The 26,686-nt window shown below is 47.1% G+C and overlaps 1 protein-coding gene across 4 annotated transcripts in view; it reads left to right on the forward strand.

Annotated features, from left to right (window-relative positions):
• LOC114877922 (myocardin-related transcription factor A) overlaps positions 1-26,686 on the forward strand; it is a 169,577-nt gene that overhangs the window by 47,765 nt on the left and 95,126 nt on the right. For 3 of the 4 annotated variants that reach the window (XM_029191089.2, XM_029191092.2, XM_029191090.2), the window contains exon 2: positions 5,090-5,134. The exons of the other annotated variant lie outside the window; for it this stretch is intronic. In XM_029191089.2, coding sequence (XP_029046922.2) covers positions 5,090-5,134 — 45 coding nt within the window. The remainder of the gene's footprint in view (positions 1-5,089; positions 5,135-26,686) is intronic. 4 annotated transcript variants of the gene reach the window in all.

The following is a 26,686-nucleotide window of genomic DNA, read 5'->3' on the forward strand; positions in this document are numbered from 1 at the left end:
GAGCTGATTTTAATGCTGTGCAATAGCGCGGAAGAAATATGTCGAATGAATTATCGCGACGCGTTTCGAAACGACGCGTTACCCCTTCTGCTATTTATAGTAGAGTCGCGTGAGGTGGCCGTAGAAGTCCTCTTGACGGTTGTTAGAATCGTTTCAACGCCTACAATGCTGTCATAATTGAATTTTTTATTCGATCTTTGTGTATATCGCGCAAGGGTTTGACTCGGTACAGTTGCGAGCATAGATGGCTTCGTTCGGTTAGGGGAAGAATAGTGGGAGGCGCCCCCGCCATGCTTTGCCTTCGGCACAGTTCGGCTCGCGTCGACGATTTAGCCACGCCCCCTGTACTCGAACGTATACTCTGTCCAACGTAAGAATAACCTCTGTTTTCGATCAGTTTTCGACCGATCTGCGTATCCCCCACCATTTCCTACCGATCTGGCGCATACGATTAGTCGCGACTCTATCCCTACCGGTCTTGGGGGCGATATCGGTGTATAAGGAATTAATTATCACCGTATATGAAATAAAGAGAAGAACGTATGCAGTTAAGTGGGGGCTTTGGACGTCTCTTACATTGGACAGAGTTTAGGAGTAGGTACTCAAACGCGCTCATAATCCTTTTTTTCTTAGCGTAATTAAAATCTATCCAAAGTACAATGCGTTTAAAGCGCATCGCAATCATCTTCAACGTCCATTCTCAAAGAAACTATAAACTCTCAGCCGTGTGTACACAGCCTATTTCTCCAGATAAAAACAACACTTTCTCATTTCGTTATTGCTCGATGTACGCGACAACCGACATTACGCGTTATTGCGACAATGATGCATCAAAGTGTCCCGATACGAGAAACGCATCCAAGTGTCGAAACGCGTGCATCCCGGCGAGGAAGGAGCCTATCGGCCTTTCCCAGCTTCTTCTTCATCTGATTTTTTTCTCCCGTTAGCGAAGGCTCGTAAAAAGCAACGTCGATCGGCGCCTTTCGAATTATAATTAGCCAACGGTGTGCATGAATGAAACGGTTGAGACTGACTTGCGTAACAGCGGTCTTTCTACAAATGATTTACCGTCGAGATTGCAAGCAGATCGCAAGCAGATTATTTCTCTGCTCTATGGACGCTTAATAGGCCAGAACGTTGATTTTTCCTCGAACCGTAGGACAGTTGGCTGTCAAGTGAACTCTGCGAAACTTGATTTGCAGTTTTGTAATAAAAGGTGTTCATTTTTAGACGTACCGAAATATAATATCCTCTTAACATCGTCCGTACGTTAAAATATCTTAAAAAACATTCCGAGAAAAGAGAAATAAAGAAAGATTACGTGTTTCCATCAATTTTCAAAGCGCGCAGAAGGAGCTGAAAAGAGGACGGATAATTCGAAAGCGTCTGGCATACGTTTCGCCTGTTCGTTAGTCCGAATTAATTACGCGTCGTTCCACTAACGACTGCCGTTTTCAACGCCTCTTTTTCTCGCGTCTAACCCTACCCGTCTCTCGGTATCCCCCTCTGATCATCACTGTTTCTCTATCTGGCTCTCTCTTCTTCTTTTTCCTCTCGCGTGAGTACGTCTCGAAAGCAAACACTCTCGTGGCCAGCCAGCAGCGTTGTTGGCCTCGATTTGTCAATCCACCCGACAAATCCTAAGTAGGAACTCGAAGTGTCGCTACGTCGGATTGAAAGGGCACCATTTAACCAACAACGTGATCTCTCGGACAGGTAACCACGCCGGCTAGCCTGTTAGGTAGAAATCGGTGAACAAGCCGCTGTTACGTACAACGATACACGATGATTTTTCATATCAACCACGACATCAATCCCGTATACTTTTTCATCGAGAGAATAAGAAGCTGTGTACGATTTGTAGAAATATCCAACACACTTATCGAGAGACACTTGTGCAATGTATACCCGCGACCGAGTGGTGGCGGTCGATGATTCTCGTCGAAATTGTACGAAACGTTAATCGAGTGAAATTGAAAAGCACTATAACCCGTCAGGAGGATCGATTAAAGTTTTCGGTTGTCAGATCGAAGCTCGCGATACGATATGTTTTGGCAGAAGGCGTCTCATTAGTATTCTCCTGTCAAACTTGTGCGGATGCTCTTAACAGTACTCAGGATTGTATAGTTAGAGAAATCGATCACCGCATGACAAGCCGTCAACTCGTTAGTTGATGTTAGAATCGAAGAACACGAGTATCGGAAACCATGAATGATGAAAATGATGTTCAAAAATCGATCTTCAGCCTCGAGTCTCTCCCAAATGAACAAGTTAAATTCTCAAAGAAGCCATTCCATTTTCCAGCGACAAAAAAGCGAAGAATGAAAAGGAAAAAAAAAAAATGTTTTAATCGAGTGGCGAAGCGAAACGAGTTGGTTCGCGCGACATGTAACCCAGGTCTGTCCCCTTCGTTTCTCGCGCGAGGAAAAAGAAGATCAATTGCTCGAAGGTGAGCCCGAAGGTTACGCCTTTCGTTTTTCGCCATACCTGGACAGATGGTGTTGTCTATTTAAGGTGGAAAATTCACTCGTATCTGTTTGGTATCGGCGAGGAACGACGAGTCTCCATCTGAGTCGAGTGGTTGCTGGATCTCCTAGATCGCAGAGAGGCGTGTGCGTGTTTCGTTGCGCAACCCACGCTCTCTTCGTCTCCTTAGCTCTCGAGGATCGTAACAGTTACATTAACGATGCCCGACGGACAACCAACCTACTCGTTATCTCGAACTGCCGAGTCTCGATTCAACGCTGATTAATTATTATCATCGCTTTACACGCGTACTACAGACGCGAGCGAACGAGCGAGCGAGCGAGCGCACGACACACGATGCGAGTCTGCCACTCGGTTGGAATTTTTTTCGGGATGGATTTCACGCCAGTTAACGAATCCTCGGGGAAGAGAAGACGAGCACGATCATTTCTCTTTTTTTTTTCTTTTACCTTTATTTCGAGATGTTTCAAATTCACGCGTTGGCATTTTAATTGAGCCTGAATTTTGCCTGTCTTCTCGGAAGACAGACACGAATCTCTCGCTTCCTCACGGCTAACGGCTACCGGTGTTGATGCACGTCGCGAAGAGCAAGCTTGCCAAACCGTATTCACCGTTGCATCTCTTTTGCACCCCTTTTTTGCGACCCACCAGACGTACAGACTGACTCAAGGAAATATACCGGTGTTCGCAACTATTAGCCCACTTATCGTTTTATTTCCCTTTTTTATATCCGAAGTGACGTTCGACTATCGCGTAGATCAAGCAGAATGATTTTACACGACACGTTGCACTTGGTGGTGCGTGCAAAAAGAAGGGAATTCGTCTTGCGAGAGGCGATAAATCACCGGTAGCTTTGTGTAATATGCGTTAAAAGCACTTTGTAGCGATGATAACTCGAGAGAGCTAGCCGGGGCTGTCTTCCTTTTCGGCTCGAACGTCGGCGAACAGGTGAATCTCGTGGCTGGAAATAGTGCAAAGAGGTGGAGAAGCTTTCCTGGCACTGTTGCTGCTCGTTTCCACGAGAATTCTGTACGCTGTCTAATAAATATAATTACCGGGGTTGCGTAACGCGGGATCGGATCGTCAGGTATTTACACCCAGTTCTTGCACGGCTCGCCCTAAGGCTGCGCTTATGACCTAATACCGACCCGTTTGCGACCTAACGGGAGATGACGATGCACTCGTACTGCCTCCGAACACGAATAACTTACGCCCCGTCCTTCGGTTTCTTCGTGAGAAAACGTTTGTCGCTTTTCATGCGACCACCGCGTGTCTCTGACTCGAGGTTTTTCAGCGATTTGCATTTCCTTCGGAGCTATTTTGCATTCGAAGAACGAGCAACTTGTATTCTTTATGTACTCAGTATCTGTGCTTTTTTAAATATCTTCTTCGGGTTTCAAACGTGGTTGAATAGTCTTCTATCCATTCATCTTTATAATTTTGGCCTTAATTTGATTATCGAAGGAATTTCATGCAAATTATTTGATAGATTGCATCGACAGCGGCTTAAAAGCAAGAGGAAAGAAGAAAGGTACCCCCGATGGTGGCAGTGAATCGCGTGTACAAAGGCTGACAGCCGTTTGTGACGGCTGGATCAGCCTGTTTTTCTAACGTAATTGAATTTCACCCCGCGAGCCGTCGTTCCCCTTGTAATTGACCCCCGTCTCCGTGCTCGTTCCGCGACGTAGCCGGCCTTACGTGCAGGAATCGTGCGGGGAGAAAAACTTGCCCGTCGAACTTTCCTCCAAAAGTTTGCTTTTAAGCATCGCCACGCGGTCCTTTCGCTCCGCAAGAAGTCACCGTGTCGAGCCTACCGACTAGCTGGGAGGTCTAAATTCAATGGGGGGGAAAAAGGGCAAAAAGTATCGGAATCGGGGACCGACTTTGATACCCTTCTGAATTTGTGGCGATTTCAACCGAATACTCGATCGATTAATTTTTATAAAAAAAAAAAACCACATTCCAAATTGAGGTATCCAGTTTTCCTTCTGCCAAACTTTCTCCGCCATCGAAATCGTGAATAATCGCAGCGAGTTATCGGTCATAAATCGAACGGATAAGAAGGTTGTCGATATTTTGAATATCCTGGCCAATAAATCGGATTCGACACGGCCAATACGTACACGTAGTGGAACGTAACGTAGCACCTACTTGAGACGCGTATTCTTTCTGCAAACAATCATCGCGAACACGCTTAGCGAAGGGAGGAGGATGAAAAGAAGGCGCGTAAGTAACCTTCATCATCTGTACGAGATTACAGGGTTGCGATGCCGATCCGATGGGAAAAAAAGGCAGCCGTGGGCAGTCGGGCTGCCCTACCGGATCGGTGCCTTATCTGATCTCACACTTGCAGAATGCGAATCACTTTATGATACGGTCGCGTTACATCAAAGCCTCGAAACCTGCTGCATTGCAAAAATTTCCTTCTTCTTCTGCGCCGTCATTGGAATTCATTTCCATCCTCAGACGCGACTCTTTCGATTCCATTAGCATTTCATTTTAGATTAGGGCAAATCTGAAAACGATGTTTTTCTGTTTCGAAGCAACGACTATGATGTTGCAACGATCAGAGTTTAATTGCTGGTTTCTTTATCTGTTACAGGTAAGCATCGAACTTTCATCTGCATCATCCAGTTCCCGAGAAACCGTAAGTGATTCACTCGATAGCGTACGTGTCCGTTTTCGCGCGCGTTTAGATCGACGCCCTTGTTTTCTATCGGGGGAACCTTGATCGGACTCGTTTGCGAACAGCTGGCATCACGGTGACGCAATTTTCGCCACCTATCGGCAATTATCACGAGAGGTTCTTCGACTAATACACGATTTATCTCGAACCGTGTTTAACGCGAATGATCCGATTGATCGCACTCGAATAACCGTGAAAAGTATAGTTGAGATACGTCCGCGGGTAGAATCCGGCTGAAGTATTTGGCGGTGGCCGGTATCCGTTGCGGTTCTGGTTTCTGGTACTGGATTCTGGTCCGTCGCCGTTGGACGGGGCCCGATTAAAATGGAAACAAATGAAGTTGGACGTAATGAGGTCCTGCGGCGAGGGAGAACCCGTTCTTTAATTTATTCCCCTCTTCCTCTTCGTCCCTTGCGACCTCTCCCTCTGGCCATCTCTTTTGCTTCTCTTCCCTCCTTTCCTCTTGTTACGCTTCTCTTCATCTTACATTTTCTATGCACTTTCTGCATTTCTTTGTAATTTCTTCCATGTCCATATGAAGATTAGTCTCAAAACTATACAATTCGTGTACTATGACTTAGAAATTGTTCGATATTGAAAACATGCGTCTTTATAGATATCAAGAATTCGTCCGGAAGGTTGGCGATGCACGGTACTTAGAAATTATTCCCTCTCTTTCCAAACTACCCCCTCAAATACCAAGAACTACCAAGAAATACGAACGAAGGTAAAGCACCGTAACGCCTCGCAGGCACGTTGAATCTCACCGGGAAGGTAACAGAAGCGGAAGATTTACGTGTTCGCGAGTTGAATCACGGATCGAGTTGGTCGAAACGCAACGAAACCGAAACCGATCGTGCCCGACAATGGGGGCTACCAGAGCAGCCGGTTGACATTATAAATCGCAATCAACGCTCGCTACCGAGCCAGGGGGGTCTCCCAGCCAGTGGAAGAGACAAGTGAGAATAAACGCGGAGGGAGGAGCATTATGCAACCGCAGAGATGACGGGACCGAGGGACAGGTTTATGGGGGCGTTAAAAAATGGCTCGGCCCTTTAAACCGCGTAATTAAGTGCCGGTATTTTAAGCAGCGCTTCAACTTGAAGCGCCCGGTGAATTATACCCGGTTCGAACCGCGTGGAAATTCGTGGGACCAGTTTTACGAACGGATGCATTGTCTTCGTCGGTATATTGTTTCTTTATGACGGAGTTAAAGTCGTATGAAAGTTAATACGCCAGACGATCCTCCTGATTTTTGCATGCGTAACGAGCTATAAGAGGAATGATATATGGGACAGTTGAACGAGGATCCATTCGACCGTTTCGTTTCGTTTTTGCAATAATTATCGTTACGTGAATAACGTACGTATTGAAAGGCGACGTTTCCTTTTATTTTGGGGTGATTGGGGAATTTTCAAAAATATGAGAATCATTCAATTTCTAACATGAAACCATAAAGAAGGCGAAATGACGGGTTAACGAGTGACGGAGAGGCAAAAGAGATAGTTAAAGGGCAGAAAGAAGAAGGGGGCAAGACAATGGGCAGAGGCAAAAGTGGAAGCCGCCTTTATTACAGAGCACGGCCAAGATGGACAGTCAAACGGACACCTCTTGCCTCTCTTTTATCGGTCCGTTTCGTTTTATTGCCGTGGCGAAATCACGGCCCAAATTAAAGCGAACTTCACGGATTTTCGGCCCTGTAAATCGCGAACACGCTTAATTAGAGCACGCTTTGGTCCGCCGATGGTTTTGTAATCCTTGAAAGTTTATGACCTGTTTTCTCGTACTTACTTTCCTGATCTCGAATCGAGAAGTCGATTTTCATGATAATTTGATAAATGTTCGCGAGGATTTCAGAAAATCCGGTATCGTGCAAAAATTTATCGCGATGGGAATTCTACGGTGCAAAAAAGAAAAAGAATCGATCGATCAGTGGAATGGCCTCTCTGTTGCTTCTCTTACACGTCGACGATCGATCAACAAGATAAATTCGGTCCCGTTTTTCTTTCTCAACTCGTACGTCTTCGAGTGTCCCAAAGCCATGCTCGTCCGAGCGCACCGTTCGGCGAGGATGCCTCTTACTCACGGGCTGAATCATCATGGCGATTGACCTTGCTTACCTTAATCAGCGATTAATTCCGTGCAACGAAAGTGCAGCTCCGTACACCGGTCGGTTGCGCGACCACCTCGTACCTGGAAATCAGCACGGAGAGGCTGTACGTGCGTCGAATTAATCGATCAGCTCGCTGAAATCGTTCTGCAGTGCCAGCTTAGAGTATTAGTCGGAAAAACGATGATATACGAGAATAATTTCTGTCATTCTTTGTTCTACCGTTTCCATGATTTACGGTGTGACCGTTCGGTCCAAGTCCATTTTACTCGTCAATCTAATACGAAGCACCGTTTTCCAATTCCGAATCGATCCGAATAAATCGGGATACTCGTAATTTCGGGTACTCGCATATTCCCAATCTTAAGCTATCAGTAGAAATTCGTGAAAGTAGATACAAAGAGAACGCGAGGCTGGTTTATCCTGCAATTTTCTCGCGATTTTTCAAACTTCCCACTGGGAGAATCGTTTCGTAGATTCAAGGCACGTTGTTCGTCACGAAAGCAACATCGTCGATCGTCTTTTTGTCACCGTTTAATCGACTTATCAAACTTCGTCACGTCATAAGCCGGCCTTGTTACGGTCCCATCGGGTATTGTTTCCAGTCGAGGTTTTCCACGCGAGAGAAAAAGATCTCCATCCAGTCGAATCAATCTGTCGCGTCGGTCTGGTGGCAGGTGTTCGAGCCAGTCTGCGAAAGCGATTTCTAAGAAGGTTTTGTCATCTAGCACGAGCCTTTTCGTCAGTTTTTCCAGTGAATTTCCCAACAGTTCCAAGCGGAATACCGTCGAGGCAACCGTGAGATTCGAGGCTTTCCTTAACGCGTTTCCAACAGCCTCTCTTATGCAACGTCCATCATCGCGTTCTGCGAATATTTTCCCTTCTGTCTGCATTGTTTCGCCTCGTTCTTAGCTAATTGATCGTTTTACCCGTGTTCTATCTGACGTTTCCCAGGTTAAACGACGTGGAAGACCTTTGGATCGAGCAACGATTCCTTAGCGAGAACTCTGAAAGAAAGTTATTCGTTCGCGTTGAAATACTAATAAATCTCATTATCGCGAAGAAAAGAGTGGTAATCAGAAGGAGTTCGAAACGGCAACGAAGGGCTCGTAAACGCGAAGGATTTTATTACGACCCTCGAAAAGAGAAGAGGAAGAAGATTAAGAAGCGACAGGTTGGCTTCTCGAGATACGAATCCAATAAAAAGAAATGTATAAAAGGGAGCACGATTCGTCGCAGGGATTCGCAATATTCGTTCTAATATACCAGGTGTGGCAATAATAATAAATCAAACTGGTTATATGAAATTTTTCGATAAGAATCTTCGTTTCCAAGAAAATAGCTGGAAGTAAGATAATTCTTGAAGAAAACCTTGTTACGTCTTCTCGGTTCGCTTTTATTTGTCAAAATGAATCAGTTGAACGCTGATTTTCAGCATCGTTACAGCTACACCCTGTATACACGACGTTTGCGGCCTCAGCTGTTGGACGCTAATTTATCGAAGGGGCTCGCGACAGGCGGTAAAATCAAGTGCTCCAGTTTTATGGTGCCGGTTACACCGGCGGAACACGTGTTTACACTCACGTAGAGTCTCGTTTGGTCCACGGTCCATTGGCCACGTGACCGTGGCGACGATAAATCTTGCGTAGGCCCCGGCCCCGACTCCGGCCCTTTTGACTTTTCGCCCGATAACGGCGCGTCGATTTAGCCGCGACACGGATCGGTAGCCTCCTCCTCGTCGCGGTTTAACTCGCTGACACGCGTTCCCGCTCGATACACGCCTCGATCCTGTCTCGCGGACAGATTCCCTGCCGCCGTCGTACGCCGCGACGTTCCACTTACCGCTATCCGGCAGCCCATCTTAATTCGAGAATAAATCATTACACCGACCGTGGGGGAATTAACCCTTTGCGCCCGGCAGCCAGGTTATACCGGAGAATGTAGCTTTATCGTTCTGGACGGGAGTCGAATTCATTCCAGATTCATTTCCTATTCCTGGAGCATAGGTAATTAACCATTTGACAAAACACTGAAAAAGAAAAACAAATGATAAAATAAACTGAGAAATGAAATGGAATGAGAAGAAAAGTAATCCTTGATTATTATTTCGTACACACAGAATGTTCAAGCCTAGAATCTTCAGTAATCAAAGGGGTAATATTTCAAAGATTTAGAGGGTCCTAGATAGTCCTAGAAGAGATATTTCTTAAGATTAGCAAAATAGTTGATCGATTCTTCAAGTTTTATCGGAATTATTCGTCGAAAAACGATCCAGGACCCGCATGTTTCGCGAAACCGAGCGAATCCTGGAAGTGTTTTTCGTACCACGTCATCAACTAGTTTTGCACGAGGCAGCATTGCCGATTTTTTCCACGGCGCCTTGCCTCCTCCGCGGATTTCGATCTGTTCGCCCACGGCCTCTAATCGCCACTTCTACAGCCTGTCCGATCCTATCCGATCTGGTGGACTACGTCATACAGGTGAATGCGTCGGCGTGCACGGGCTCTCGCAGTCAACAACGTGGCCGCGGTTTGCCGCCTTATAAACAGGTATCCTTGCGTCGTGCCACCGCGGGAAAATATTGTTATACAACGGGTGTCTTGCGAATTAGTAGCTCTCTTGTATCGATTAGATAATGGAAGAACATTGGGGATTGAGTCGTTGAATTAGAGTACATAGTTGGAAAATTTTTCACTCTGAATTTAAGTAAGCTTGCTGGTTCCGAATGGCAGAACCGATGAGAGGCCGACGCGACGACCAAACTTTACAAGTGTTATGTACGATTATTTGACACGTATATCAAGAACGGTGCGAATAAGTTAAAAGCATCGTCAGTCGGGTTGCCAAATGCGAATGCGGTCGATTATCAGGCGAGTCGAATCGATGGCGGACATCCGTTAGAAGCGGATTGCGGAGGCAGCAGGCGGAGGCAGCGAGTGGTCGCGTGGGTCGAACTAGAGGTTACCTGTGCCCTTCCCAGGCCTCGGAAGAATCGAGAGCCACGGTCCCTCTCCGAAGGTGGCACGCGATCGACACCGATCGGCCAGTTCTCTTCTCCGTCCGTCGAAGCGAGACAGGCTGTTGGCGAACGCGATCGTTGCGTACTGCTGCGCGCCGCGTTCCTCGGCATTTTCGCCTCGATTATTCCTCGTTCTGTTCCCTGCTCGATCGGCTCGTGAAAATCATCGTGGGACCGGGGGCGTATCGCCGCGCCAAGAGACGGAAGGAGAGGAACACGAATGACGAAGGTGGTTCGCGAAGGATCATCCAATCGAAGGATCGGACAATTCGATCTGGAGGGGATCGTCGGCTACCTACACTCAACCTACTGACGATAACTTCAAGGTGACAAGGTACCCTGCTAGGCTAGCCACCGTCCTCTGTAAACGCACCTTTCGATCTTCGCCAGGTCGAACCGATTCCATTCTTTTTTCTTCCATCTTGTCTGCTATTTACTCGCACGCGTTGGCGATTCCCGTTTGATCTATCGAGGATGCTTCTTGATCCTTTTTCTTAACGATTTAGTCGTCCGGACGAGGGAAATTAACTGGACGAAAATAATGACCCTCCTTTTGGACACGATGTTTCAAGGTTTCAGAATCTTCCGACTCGCTTACCTTTCTTTTTTATTCTATCTATTTCACCGCGCTGAAAAGAGAAAAATGATCCGAAGAGATGGATGAAGCCACACCTGAAATAGCTCCCAGTTGGTAATTTAATTCGGAATCGCACGCGAGATCGCGTTAAGCGGAAATCAATCAAGATGCCGCGATGGCACTCGTTTAAAGATTCCATGGAAGATAGAGAGTTCGTGGCGGGTTACATCTTCATTCCGAAATCTTCAGCTGGAATTCACGCCCATCGCGTGCCAGCGGCTCGTTAAATCATTAGCGAGCCGAAACCACGGTGGCTCGCGATCCAAAACTTATCCCTCTCGACTGCGTTTCTCTCCTTTTCTCTAGCATTATTTTCGAACAAGAATCCAGCGATATTATTTAGTATTTAACATTGAAAATAAATATTTCGAAGAAACGTTGACGATGAAAGTTGGTTAACTAAAAATCCTAAAATGGCCATCAGCTAAAAGGCTCAACTAGTAACGCGACTCGGTATGGGTAAAGGCGCAAAAAGATATGGGGGCCGTGTGCAGCACAAAGAGCACTTTGTGTGCAAATTTATTGCGCGACCCACGGTGACGCGTTTATGCGAGAATTATTTAGACACCCGTTAGTGTTCCTCGATTAGGCAACCCGCTCGTGAAACCGAATGAGACTTCCGACAGAAGTTATGATAAAATTTCTTTCCACCGAAGGAAGACCCTTTAATTGAAATAAAATTGCAGATAAGTTAGGAACAATGGTTGACAGAGGTTTCATAAAAGAAATCTAAATGGTTTTATCGTAGACACGGATTTTCGCCGGCCATCGCGCGATGCTAATCGATATCGATTCCTCGAATGCCTGGTAGCTCGTAGAAGGAAACACAGCCGATAAAATTAGACGGAAGCGATTGCCTTCGGAAAGTGGAATTCCGTTTAGCTCCTAAACTATATGCCGATAAATCGCCGATATAAAATTCCTATAGCCGGCTCGACGCGAATTCTAATCGACTGGTTAAGTAAATTCTATCCATTTCTTGATACATCGCTTGTCCCTTAATGGACACTTTATGCATCGACTCGTGGATTTAAAATTTCAATTAAACTCACTGTTATTCTTGTAAACGGTACACAAAGAAAAAGCAATGAAAATGAGATTAATATTTTACTTTTTTCAAGAAATAATTCAGCAAGAGAAAAACAATCGATCGTCGTACGTTGCATTCTATTCGCCGCATGAATATTGATACGATGCAATTGAACGTAACGAATGGCACCGTATATCTCGTGGCGAAATTAATTAAGGGCCCAGTCGAAATTGTTCGCGGTTACGAATCACGGGGCGACCTCTCGCTCTCTCATTTGCACGGGTAATTCAGCAAATCGTAATTGAATTCGAAACTGTCCTCCTCTGCTCCCTCCATCGTGGATCATTCGTCAAAGAAATGAATGGACCGAGAAACGGTTTTTGTTTCGTTGCGAATGATTTTCGTTCGGGAAGAGGCGGAGCAACCGTGGCTGGAGGAAAAAACTTGTGAAAATAACGGTTCGACATTTATTATGATTCATTATATCGTAATAAAAACATCCTGGACGACGAATTCGATTATAATCAATTAATCCAACTTAGGGTTTATTAATTAACGCTTCTTCGTTTTTTCGTTTCTTTGAGAGAAACATGGGAATTGTAAAACGTCGACGGAAGATCGAAGAATCGATCGATCCGCGGACGGGCCATTAATTCCATCTGCGAATGGAATTATGCCCGTTCGAATTTCCGGTTGATCCGCTGTCACATCAGCGTTGGCCTCCGTTTTCAAAAGCGGCGCGGCGGACACGCGGTGTCAAGCATCGGTCTGGCATGCCCGAAACTTTCATTCGTATCGTCCGAATTTTAATGGAGCCCGACATATTGTGCCTTCGTTGGTAATTCCTGTCGGATTTAAAGGGGAGTCCCGTCGCTTCGCGGCTGAGTCTCATTGGCTCGTCCTGGTTGGAACATCGGTCTACCACGAGATAAAGTCAATCTTTCTGGCACCGTGGCCGACGCTTTTTGCGTCGCAGCCGAGCGATACGTCTCCGATTTGATCTTGAAATAAGACGAAATCGAACGAACCCCGTTGCCGCTCCTCTTGTACGCGCCGCTTTTAAATTATTTGCCCCTCGCGATACTTCTTCGATTCTTTTTATTCTTCCATTTCATTCTCCCTTTCCCTCTTCCCTTCGCAGCGGATGGTTTAGATAAATAAATCGGTGATTCTTATTTTCGCACCGTTATTCCCTTTAATTTAAGTACGGAATTAAATTCCAGTCACTGGAAGATTATTTTCAACCGTTATTCCGTTCGAACTTGGCTGGCCGATAATTTCACAGAGCTGAATAAAAAGGGACCTTTACCGGGTGGACGGTAAAAAGAAAGGAGCAGAATGCGAGTTAACTGAAAATCGTGGCAGAAGGATTACGGGAGCATCCGATTCCCCTACGGTCCTTTCTTATCGTTATCTCGGCACGCGGTAATTGAATTAAGTCGGTTGCTCGTTATTTCCTCGCGGTAATCTCGTGGCCGCAAGAAGACGCCGATCCGCGAGATGGTACGGAGTACTGTTTGCTTTATTGCTCGATACAATTTGTCCGGCTCGGCTTTATTTATCATTGCCGGGACGCTTCCGAGAAGCGTGGAGAGGGCCTGGATGCTCGATAAGTCGCGTAAAAAGAAGGTGGACGAGAAGGGTTGCGAAGGCGGGCAGTCGCTTTAATTTACACCGTCCATGATTTATCCCGCCGGGCAACGTCACTTCCGTCTCCGATTCACCGTCTTATCCTCCTCCCCTCCTTCCACCTTCCCGTTTCGCTCCTTTTTTTCCTCCTCCTTTTCGCCGCGAGTTTTCAAGAGAGTCGCGCGCTTTTTGATTTACGATCTGACCTCGAGGCTCGGCAGGAAATGGAGAGGAACCGGCAGAAAGAGTAAGAGAACAGGGGCTCCTATCGTTTATTTCCAGTCGCCTCGTTACCTCGCTGAATTTACGGCCCTGAAGAATCGCAACCCCTGTCAAACTCAGTGTTTAACGCATCGATCGCTGCACCGAATTGACTCGTGTCCTAAGGAATTCAAAGAAACTCTATTCTAAATAATCTTTATTTACATTAAACAAAGAAAAGAAAGAATTTAGCAACTAGATTCTAGTCCTAATTGCTCCACGAACCAGTAGAAGGGACAAAAAGCGACGCGAGAGGACACCGAGGGGAAAGCATATAGGATCTTCGACGCGAGAGGAAGGAAAGCGTAGAGAAGAGCGAATAAGAGAAGAAAGGAAGACGAAGGCAATAGGAGGTTCGCGTCGTGATGTGTTTGCGCTGATCGCGGCGCAACAGGGACACATCTGGCCGCGTGGGAAGATCGCGCTCTCATTCCCGGTCGGCCACGGTGAACCGCGTCCAGGTTTCTCTATTTATGCGAAATCGCCGCGACGATCCGCGTCGGCCCCGATTTATTTATTATGAAACACTCGGGACCAGTTGGGAGAACCGATCTTGCGTGGCCCGCGCGTGGCTGGAATTTCAAATCCGTGAACCACATGCGAGTCAACGTCCCGTTAACAGATCGACTGTCAACCGGGCTCTACGGTTCCCATAGCTTTCTTCCAAAGAACAAGAAAATTTTCAATACCACCACTGACATCAAGGATTCCTTGATTTTAATTAAAAATGAAGCGAATCGATATTAGTGAAAAGTGTCCATCACCGAAAGGGTTAAAAGGAACGGGATCACGTTCTCCGCAAGGCGTGTTTCAAAATCTGTTGGACGACCTTCCCGACGAGGACGACGCGTTTCACCGACGCGGTGTTCTCGATCTCTCGATCCGTCTCGATCCAGCCGATCAGCTCCAGCTGACCGATGACTAAGATTACGTGGCACCGACCGATTGTAATTGGCTCGCGCAAAACCTATCGCGTGCGGCGAGCTCGCTAAAACCGCAGTAAATCAGCGACGGGTTAAGGATCGCTTATAAATAACCAATTAGAGACACCTGCGTGCTGCGGACGAGCAACAGAAACCGACCTTATATCCCCCACGGTGGAATGCAGATGCGCCACTCGCTTTGATCTTTATTCCTATACGTGTCTTGCGTTGTCCTTTGTATCGACAGGTATACACCGACGTCTGGCATTTCTAGCCGGTCCTTTGAAAAATCGCAATAGTGATTAATAGAAGAATCGATAGATACGCGCCTACCTTCGCCGAGTCTATATTGTTTCGATCCGGACAGCATAGTCGGACAGGTTGCAAACGATTCATGGACACACCTCTGCTCTGACGAGTATTCAAAGAATTTTCAGATTCGTGAAGAATGTAGTTAGTTATTTTAAATTTATTAGTCAATCCCCTTCTAAAATTGAAAATCTTGATAAGGGGGCTATAGCATTTAGACTTTCTGTCTAAGTAAGTGTTATCAAAAAAATTCTTGCTCCATTGTGTTTATTGGATCAGAATCTCAACGACTGACCGAAAAAAATTTTGTTTCCACTTTCGATCTGAGCGGAAATGGCCGAAAAAGGGTTGGCTTTAAAGCGAATCTCGCTCTAGTTTGTTCTACTTGTTGTAAGTAAAATTAAATAACATTTGAAGGCTTATGACGGAGCCCCCTATAAAATGGCCCCCGGGGCTGCATCCCCCTTTAATTCGGCTCTGCTAGTATACGTCAAATTAACAGTTGCGAAGAAATACTAGACAATTGTCAATGTAACATCATAAACGTTTTACTTCCCACCGCAAATGGGTCAAGAGGAGAGACGACTATCGAAAAACAGCATTCCTTGGTGTCTCTTTATCTCCGATCAAACCGATCGAAAAATCATCATCTTTAGAGCACATTAAACCGCTAAACGTTTGATCGCAACGACATACCTGTACCGGAGAAAAATATTCATAAATCAAGCCTGCGACGCCTTCCGTGTCACCGTTCTAGCACAGGTTAGACGGGGAAGATCGATGATCGAGCGTGGATGATGAAGAAAAGCATCCTAGAAAGTCCACGACATCCTGACCGAGAATCGTTACCGTGCTTTATGTTCGATTTCGACGTGTTCGACGGTACGGTGGCCGGCAAGAAATCGGCTGATTTAATAGAAACGCATTCCCACGCAACCATGGCTTCCTCCTCTCCTCCTCCTTTTTCACCATAACGTACTTCGTAGGTACAATGAGCGCGGTTTTTTTTCGGGCTCGTTCACGGCGAGATAATTATCGTACCTCTGAGAAAATGTATTTTTCTCAGCCACATGGTAAACGTTTTCCAGCCCAAGCTTTATTCAAATGAAATTATTCAAACAGAGGACGAAGTACTGTTGTCCTATCCAGTATTATAAATATTTTTTTCTTGGTGCTTGTAACAATTGATACGTAACTATTATAATAATTTCTACGTTGGTACAAGGGCTGATTCAGTAGCATTGGATCTTCTGTTCAGTTTGATTCCTGGACGTGGATCGTTGGCTGGCAAGTGAATCGCGTTCTCACGATTGTCTGATCTACGTTTGGCAGTCGAAACGAGGCATAATAACGGCGTTTCGCTGGTTGCAAACGATAATCGTTGCGTTTCGTCTGGTCAGGAAATCGTAAATCGTCGGGACAGGCTTCTGGTTCGATCATAGTTAAAAGTTCATCGTCCTCTTTGTTGATCGATGTCCCTCTGGTTATACTTGATGATTCTTACGATCGGTTTCAAGATCCTCGAGGAATTAACTCATGCTCAGTGGAATTTCTTAAACGTTAACATTGAAGAGAACTAGGGAGACCTGCCTTGAAGTCGATGATTTCTCGGATAGTAATCGAGTCAGTTGTCGGCGGTAAACGACGTAGAAGAACGAAGAGTATAACAAACGAGCGAGTCTATCGCCACCTGTGCTGACCCAGGACTTTCAATAGCGCGGAACACCTCGGATCGCGCTGACAAGTGGTATAAATTACGAATCGATAGTCTCTCTAATAGAAATGTGGCGGCCACCGAGGTTCCTAGCGGAGGAAAAGGCAAAAGGCCGTGAGGACTTTTTGGCCGTTCGAGCTGTCGGGTCAAGGTGTAATAAAGCAATATTCCTACCGTTTTGCCTACCCGACGGCCATGCTACGAAGGATCAGGAAGTCGTTAAATTCCCTTTTGGACGAAAGCATTTTCTCTGGCTTGCGAGGACACTCAGTTATTTCGTACCCTACCGATTTCCCTCGCGTGATACCCTCAGAAATAAGTAAAATCTTGTGGACGAGTAACTGACTGCAACTTAATCTGAAATCGAGGTTGCATGAAAACGACGAAGGGAAAAGACCGACAGTGATCGAGTTCGTAAAGATACTAAAAGTTTAATTAAACGAAATCCTTACACGTGTAGCAAGATTTCTGTCAACCGTGTGAACCGAGAAAAATCGAAGGAATAAACATCGGCCGACTTTCTCTTCGAAAAAGAGTCGATGGAGCGAGTAACTTTTTTGCCGAAAAAACGTCTGTCCACGTCCATAAACACAGCGGGAATTTCCGAAAGCGCTGATCCCAACGGGACAAGAACATCGAAGGCTAAAATACAGTGGCAATTACTTGGGCGGCCGACATGCCGTGGAGCAATTAAAGGCCGGCGAACGGTCGACCGTGCGGAGAGCACATCCTCGCGACCCGTGAAATCTAATGCGAAACGAATGCGTCCCTGCTTTTGCCGCAGCGATACGCGACCGACTGGTTGCCGCATGGTATCGTGTGTGCGTGTAAGTACGCGGCGGAGAGTGCGTGCGTGTCCGGGTTCGTAATAAAAAAATTGACGACATCGCCACCGCGCCGGCGACACGACGACTCCCCGCCGACCAATAGCTATTGATCAACGGCTCTCTTGTGGCCGAGCGTGGCCGACGGCTCTTCTGGTGAGCCAGCAACAGATCCTTGAACCGAGGCAACGCAATTCGAGAGAGACTTTGCCGGTCTGAACCCCTTGATACCGGCTCACAATTTATTTCAAGATACATCCTCCTCTTTGCTGCTCTCACGCTAGCCCTGATTTTCTATTGATTTCAAACGATCGAATAGAACGATTCAGAATGACCTCTCTTGAATCAGAGATTCGAGGAACGAAGCGAATGGTTATCAGTGACCGGGAGCGGATAAAACAACTGGACGCGTTCCTCATCACCGGCATCTCTTTCTGGTCCGCGGCAAGTCAGCTTTTAACGAGCGGGCGTATACCTCGAGATAGCCGTCGAGGCCGCGGCTTTTGCTCGCCTCTTTCTTCGGGAACAATAGGCCCCGGCAGGGGAGTTAATCTACATACGCAAATTCCAACGATAGATCTTGACCGGCTAACAGAGAGAGAGAGAGAGTGAGAGAGAGAAGGGCGGCTGCGTATTGCTCGGACGTTACACGCGTACGTCTTCAACAATGGGCTTATACCCCTGCGCTACGGCCCTGGCCGGCATCCCTGAAGGAAGGACAATAAGCTCCGCTTGATAGTTATTGTGCCTAGTCCAGCTCCACTCTCTCCCACCGTGAAAAGAAGGAAGAAACCTTCCGGTGAATAAAACCGTCTCTTTGGTTAGTCGAGTGGAGACGGTATGCTTTACTGTTTACGCTAAATAATTGCCACGATGCCAGCCGCAATTGAAACGGCTCTTAACTAGTCACCACTTCGACATCCTGAATATAATTCCTTGAAAAGTCCGTTCGATGTTTATTGCTCTTTGGTCTTAGTTAACGCCTGTGAAAGCTTAAAACGATGAATAGAACCGATGAGATTGACTGGGACTCGTTGCGTTATCGGCAAGCAATTCCTTCCAGGCGTCTACTATTTCAGCAAGTGTATCTACACCCTGTCACGGCGAAACAGCTTCCACTTTGCGTGAAACTGACGCGGAAAGCTTCCAACGTTCTTCGTTAGTAGACTCGGCGTCCTCTTGATTGCGAAAAAGTGGTGTGTGCTAGGATTCCATTGTTAGATCTTCTTTGCGATATTCCTGGAATCGGAATTTCGTTCTTGTATAAATATTAATCCTATTCGATCAGCTATCGATGGAAAACTGATCGGTGTAGGACTGATTATTTCCATAAGGAACACTTTTAAGATCCATCGGTTCCCTATTTTACCTAGGGTACCACGGATCAGACGCGTTCCCAGGTAGCGTCAGGTGTTGGCACACTTGGCGGAAGGTAGATTCTCTTTTTTTTTCTCGACACGGTGGGTCCGGCGCGAGCGTAACGGAAGAAGCTAGGGACTCTCTCGAGGCAGTCGCTTTTCCGTATCCGAGGATGGCACGACGACCTTTGAGGTCGATGCACCTAGCTCGGTCGGTCGACTCGGCGTCAAAACAAGACCGGCTGATAGGACAGTGTCGGGTTGGCTCTTCTGGTGCCGGGAAAGGTTCCCACCGTCTAGTCATCACCCCGCGACTCTGCTCTCCATCTCCCTTCGCGCTTTTCTCCATCTCTTCCAACGTCTCCTTCCTTTCTTCCCGACCGGTGCTCGCGATTCTTGGAAGCTCGCGAAGGCGCAGCGCTGTCTGGCCGAGCTGGTGACTGCTCGTCTGCAACCAGGCACAAATACCTACAGTCTGTCTCACAACAGCGCAACCGTCCTGACGTTCACTGCGTGCGATCACTAGAAGTGAGCTTCGACAATCTGAACAGATTTTTATCAAAACGCCTTTCTTCTTCAACTGATGATATCGTTGGTGTGCTTGAAATTGCGAATGACTTCTGATGAGTACAGTCTATGCTGAGATTCGAGGTGGTCCCATTATTGAACGAGCAATGGAGAAGATACCAAAAGGTCCCCAAGCACAAAATAGTTTATATTTTGACCAAGTATTTTTATAAGCAAATCTTGTGTGCATTCTTGTGAGAGAGACTATAGAAAGCTGGCGCAACCAGTGGAATGAGAACCAGCGCGAGATCCAAGAAGAAGAAGAAGAAGAAGAAGAAGCAGTAGTAGTAGGAATAAGAATCAGAGTGAAAGAGGAAAAGAGAAGAGGTAGGAACGAGTAAAACCAGGCTGGCTGAGCCGGCTACCTTGCCTGGTAGAAAGATGCCTACGGTATAAAAGCCAGATGAGAAAGAGAGAGGAGCCGGCTTCTAAGTAGCTACGTGATCAGCGATAATAACGCGACTTGGAAACGTGGAAGATCGTTCCTCTTCGCCTTCCACCTTTTTCTATCGGCCAAGCGTACTATCGTTGCTCGTTTGGGTTACCGCCGCCGTGCGAGCGGTTTAGGTTACTATCCTAGGACAACAGAGCCTTGGCTTTTCTCTGTCTGGCTTCCGGGAAACGGGGAGGTAACGGCCGCCACGCTGCCTACCTCCATCGCGTCCACCTGTTTCTTCTTCATCCACGTCGATCGCTTCGGTTGATGCTCGATTCGTTTACAATATCGATCGGGTTTACTGTGTTCTCCAGCGGAAGGGTTCTTGTTCGCCTGTCCCGCGGGAACCATACGCTCTTATCCGTTTAGATTGAGCTTAGTGGTCGGGTTCGTGGGACACGGAGCGAGAACCAGGTTCGGTTTATTTCAAATCCGTTGATTCGTGTCTCTTTTGTATCCTACCAATCGCAGAACGGTAACTTTCCTAGACACCTGCTGAGAGAAAGCTAAACAAAGCAGGAAATACAGCGACGAATACGAAGGAAATTAAAGCAACGTACGTGAAAACCTTCCTCGAATTACAATCACGATGGTACGAGCAAGAAGAAAGTACACGAGACGCGTGTTAAGGCTTAAACGAGAAGATCAATAGTTGGCGGGATGAAAGGTTACGTGGCTGGAGCACGAACGACAATAATGGTTGCACGATTTCAAAGGATTCTCCCTTTCGACTCTTTTTCTACCTCGCGGTCTTTCTTCGGGTAACCCCGTTGAATTATTTACGAATAGATTTATTCGCGTCATTCGTTTTCGTCGCTCATCTTTAATAGGCAGCCGCTCGCACCTGCCTCCTACCAGCGATGTTCCGTTTTCAAGTAGTGACAGATGAATTATTCCCCAGATCGGACTAGGCGATTTTTCTTGGCTACCGCTTTGCGATAACGACATGCGTGCACCGACGCTTTTAATATCGGCCCGTAGACAGACGAGAGGTGGCATATTAATTCGGAAGCATCCTGTCGGCCTAACGCGCCGTTTTTTTTACGCAAATCTACCTTTACAAAGCGCCCCCTTCGTTTCTTTAATGGGCTGCCTCGGAAACATCACTAATCTCTCAACGGGGTGCTGTTCGCGTGAGGATCATCCGATTCGTCTACTCTTCTATCTGTTTTTAAACGCTATAGTTTCGAATGAGTTTGCTGTTATGATTTTCTAAAAGAAGTTCCTGTGTTTCGTTAATTAGGTAACGTGGTTCGCAATTTTCGAACCAACGTCATTGTCCGTCGACTCACTCTTCAAGGTAATAAAACGATCCGATTCTACTCGCGGGCAACCTTAAAAGCGGCTGCTTTTAGCCGCACCGAAAACCGTGGATGATTTAGTTGGTAGGAAAACGAACTTTGTCGCGGCCGCGTCGGGACTAATGATATAATGCTTAATTGGCCTCATTCCTCATTCCGTTACTGCACACCGGAACGGAAAGCACGAAAATAGAAGTCACCGTTCGAGCGGACGTACGACCCGCTCGGACCATTTCCTCAAAAGCGTGCAATAATTGGAGCGAACTGGATGCCAATTTGTTTCCCTGATACCTCTCTCACCCCTGCGCCGTTTGTTCCTAACAAATGTATGATTCGTCTCTGGAACGTGGAACGTCAGCCTCTCGGGACTTAATTAACCACACGCCTCCACTTTGCACCGTTAGATTTATTCAACGCTAAATCAACTGGAGGTGATCTGCATCCTTCGAGCCTCTTATTACATTATGCAAGGGTAAATTTTTGTTCATTACAGTTTCATTTCACGTTCCTTTTACTCTTTCATCGATCAGCTGATCAAAATCAGTCTGTTATGATCAGTGATCCGTATCTTGTTGAATGGTATATAAATATGCGAATAATCTGACGAATCATCGATCGATCGAACCGATTCTTCGTTCGGTACTTAACAAGGAAGTACCGTTGAAATTCCAGTGACTCGAAAGAAAATCGAAATTTTCTTCTTCGAATCGTCATGGCTGGTGACGAAAGTTTGCGCGTGCAGTTTGAAACGGACAGGAGACGAGCGCAGCAGCATTCCCGGCGCGCGTAGGAACCAGTCCTGACAGGAATCCAGGTCCTGGCGGATCGACGACGAGTGATATCGGTTCGCTGCCCGGTATTTCCAGCTTATATCGAAACGTCTGGTCTGGTTTAGGTGTGTATCCCGGTGGTACACACAATAGGGGCGGCGATCGTTTGTATCGGGTCTGACCGGTCCCGGAGAATATCTAACCGCGCGTGTTGCCGATTTAAACCGTGATTTTGCTCGTTGCGCGCTCGCGTCCCGAGCGGAGTCCCGGGATACCAGGAGCATCCATCAGGCCTCGTCAAACCAGCCGACGCATCAGTGGATCGGCATTCATTGGCCACGGCCAGAGAAAAAGAGAGTCAGCGTGGCAGCTTAAGAAAAAGGACAAAGAGAAGAAGAAAGCTCCTCTGCCTTCGTCCTCTTCCTCTCGGCAAAACCTCTTCTGGCTTCCTTCGGTTAGCCGCGACGCACACGTATACACAGACACGTGTAGGGGGCATCGTGGCGCAACCAACAGCCCCCTGTTCCACCGCAAGAACTCTGTAAAAATACGTCGCTCGCAATCAGCTGACAGATCAGCCGACGCGCGGTAAACACTTTCGCCGACTTCTGCCGCGCCCTGATGTCAAAACTGGCCACCTTTTCTCGCAAAGACCACCTCTCTGGGTCTCTTCAAACTGGACAGACTTAGAGACCGATGGAATCACCCTAAACCTAAATTGGACAAAGCTATTCATCCACGAGTAAAGGCGCCATCGTGGAAGAGCCGTAACGCGCGAAAGATTGGAGTCTTCCGCTTTCTGTACATCTGTCCCCTTCGACCTATCCGAAGCAAGAAGCTCAACAGCTACGACGCCGAATGACGAAGCACCTGTGCGAGCTTGTCTCCGGCCAAGTCACTCGGCGTTCTACCACAATTATCATCCATTTACCGGCCATCAAGCAGTTAGGAACGATTACGGCTATCATAGTCAGTTTCGTCAGCGACGCTCGGTCAAACGAGGGTGACGGGCAGTCGCTCGTAATGGCGTTCGCAACGCAGAGCCCATCAAACGATTAGCGGATCCACCTGTCATCGTAGATCCAACCGCTCCCAGCCACGCGGACCGATTATCATCGCATCAAGGCGCCCTAATGCCGCGTATCCGTTCTCTGTATTCGCTAGTTGATCGCTTCTAATCGATTCCTTCGCGAAACCGATCTTACGAAACGGGGTAGGAAACCAGGACGCGATTTTCCAGCGAAATGTCATCAGTTGTTGCATGGATAGCTATGAAACTGAGCAACCACCGCGTTCAGCGGGTCTGTGACATTATAGCAGCGGTTGTGTCAAGAAGACTGAGGATTCTATTACCTGGGAAGGTAAACAATTTTCACGAAAAGTGGCAAACGAGGGTAGGATTCATCGATAACGACACAGGATTGATCGAAGCTATCGTGATTTGCTATCTGCACGTGCAACGGAGGATCATCTTTTTCTGACATCGCGTAGCTGCCTGCCAGTCTACTGGCTCGCGAAACGGCGCGAGCAAGAGGGAACGAAGAGAAGAGACGAAGGTACAAAGCGTCATATCGAGGAGGAGCTGGTCCAGACGGCATAGCACTGCCGGTTAGTTGTCTCTCGAGGCACGTCTTAGCCGGCCCTACCAGGAATCGGCCGGACTACCTCGATGACTCGTTCCTCGTCCTCGTACCGATACACGAGGTGGCTCCTGGCCTCGGTTGCCCTCGCCGCCACCGGGTCTCCAGGGAGCTCAACCAATGTCGTTAGTTTTGACGTGCTTTCGCCTCTCTCTTTCTCCTCGTCCTCATCTCCTTCTTCTTCTTCTCCTCCCTCGCTGGCACGACGGTTCCCGCGAGATCGTTTCTCGCTCGTCTCTGCCGTGTTCTTTCGAGCAGTCCGTCTGCGAACAGACCGGGGCTCTCGCGAAAAATTGCCGTAGGATTCCGAGCGGTCTTCTTGCGCAACACGTTATACAATCGAATGTTTGATGACAGATACGGTCGGCACGCGGGGCCGCGTACGATGTAACGCGGCGTGCGCAAGATAAGTTGCGGCGTCATCGGTCGGGCAGATCCGCGGTGTCGTTGCACTTACTGCCCCCGGGCACCCGGGCACCCGGCAGCAATCTTATCCCTCCGGTCCGAAAGAGCTACCTTATTAATTCACCGCGACGCTTTTTTATCTTACCTCGCGGACGCTCCCTTTCTCGCGATAAGCAAATTAAAGCGCGCGACAAGCGACGAGATATAGCGGAACGAGCCCGCAGCTTTGTCGCTACGGTTCTTTGCGCCAGCTACTGTCTCAGATACTTGACTGAGCTTCGGCTGTTGTTCTCAAGGTCCCTGTTGATTCACTTTGGTTTCTGTGTTCTTCCTAGACGCGTAGGTTAGCATCTGTCAACTTATCTTTTAAGGTAATGATTTCTCCTCGCAGTTTGTCAATAGCAATTGACGCATCGTAGATCCATCGGCTAGGGGAGTTAATTTATGCCATGGTCTCCGGAACAGTAGACTCATTGTTCACTGTCCTACACTTGATTCTCACGTTTATTATTCGCCAGAAATTCGTTGGAATTTACGACTGTACAGTTCTAGCGGCTTCTGACAGGATAGAACATCGGGTAGCAATGCGCCGAAGCAACATTGTTAAAGCAACGCGAACCGAGTCTGACGGTGATATCCTATTGCACCGTGAAATTCGAGGCTTTCTTCGCGAAATCCTCCGAAGGGTCGTAGAAATTTGAACTGCCTTAGCATCGTCAAGTGGATGATCTTCGAGTAGAACGTATAACGAGCCTCGAACTTCGTGAAATCTAATACCTTTACAACTTCACGTGTGATTTCACCGAAAGGTCTCCGGAATTAAGTTCTATTCACTTAACCGAATTCTTGTCACTCGACGATGCTCTGAAACCAGTTACCCCGTGTTGCCACCTGTGCGATGTGGTTCGAAATCGAAAAGCCAATCTCCGGAGAAATAATCAGGGTAGAAGATTGCAGAGCAACCGAGGACGATCAAGGATTTATTCTTTTTCCGGGCGCGGTACGTCGGAGGACATCGTTACTCGACTGGTTCACAAGCGTTTCTTCCTCGGCGTCGTCAGTTCGTAAGTCACTTTCACGGACGACACCCGTTAGATGGGATCTGGACGTGTATCGGTCGTCGATCCTCGCTGTCTTCTGGATCGTAAATTCAGAGGGGGTACAGCCGAAGGGATCGCCGTTCGACGAGCAACGAATGGGCAGTGGGTCTTTTTCTGCGACCACGTAGCTCCGCCGCATAACGACGAACAACGAGCGCACCCAGCCTTCTACTTCTTCTTCTATCGAGTTTCACTTGCAAATCGATGCCTAAACCTCCCGATACCCGGTACTGTACTACATCTCTTCTGCTCGTCCTTGCTGCTCGAAAACAACGTTGCGTATCGTGTTTCGAGCTGCTCTTCAAGGTTTGCCGGACGTTCGTTAAGCTGTTGCCCGAGGCATGTTCGATAGATTTTCTTCTCTATGGATCTTCATATTTTATACAGCCAGAGGACGAGGGAATGTTTTCTCTGGGAACAGGGTTAGGTCTATCTCGAGACTTAATCGTTAAAAAGTATCGCAAGGCTAATGGCTAAACGTATATTCCATTATTTTCTCTAATAGCATTCGGTGTTTCGAACAATTCGCAATTACCCGACAGAAATATCACGCGTGTCGTGTAACGTAAGATTTCTTCTGGCGTCAACCCGTTTCACTTTTGATATATCTTATCACTGAGATTTACAACGACAGGCCGCGGTTCGTCTAATTTAGTGGCTCCGTTTAATATCCTGCCGGCGAAAAAGTGGACGCATAGATAGCGGCACGGTAACGAGGTAGTTGAGTTATTGACAAAAATACTTGAAACGTTATCGTCTAATGGATCTCGCAAACTGGACTTTCCATTACGTACCCACACCTCTCACGCTCCCCTGTCTAATTGATAAAACTGCCGGTGAGAAAATTATAAGAATCGTATAAAGTTCTGACCGGAGTTCTTTAACAGATTCCAAGCAAGGTGATAAACTGTCTCCTAAGGTGTCGCTGATATTGTACTTTCAAATTTTAATTGGTAAACTGTAAAGTTACCGGTAAACTAGTTTCTTTTGAAAATTTACTATGTTGTTTATCTGTGAAACGAGAATTCTCGGGGAAAATTTGCCCGTTTCGGGAACAGAAGTGTTCGCAAATCTCGGACTGAAGTTCGCGGCAATTTTTCAAGGGACGCGTTCCCTTTCCTTTGAAAGATTAATCTTTGTAATCTTGACGTATCTTCGTACATAGTCGTTCGCGATGCGACGTGTACGCCTCTTGCCGACAGTTTTTCTGTCGAGCGGTTTCGTTCGCGCGAGCGCACGGCGAGCAGGGACGAAAGACATGAACCAAGCGGTCGATTTACTGCCCGCTCGTTCGAGCGGAGCAACAGGAACCCAGGATGGGGGAAAACTCCCTAAAGGTTATTGGACCATCGATCGATTTCGCTAGGAACTTTGAAATCTTTCAAAAATTTCATTTATCGTTTCAAAGTTTCGAGACGACCAAGCTGTTAAGCGCAGAATTGCCCTAATTCTCTTCTCGATATACAAAGAAACATTAATA

This window comes from Osmia bicornis, chromosome 5 (assembly GCF_907164935.1).
Source record: "Osmia bicornis bicornis chromosome 5, iOsmBic2.1, whole genome shotgun sequence".
NCBI lineage: Eukaryota > Metazoa > Arthropoda > Insecta > Hymenoptera > Megachilidae > Osmia > Osmia bicornis.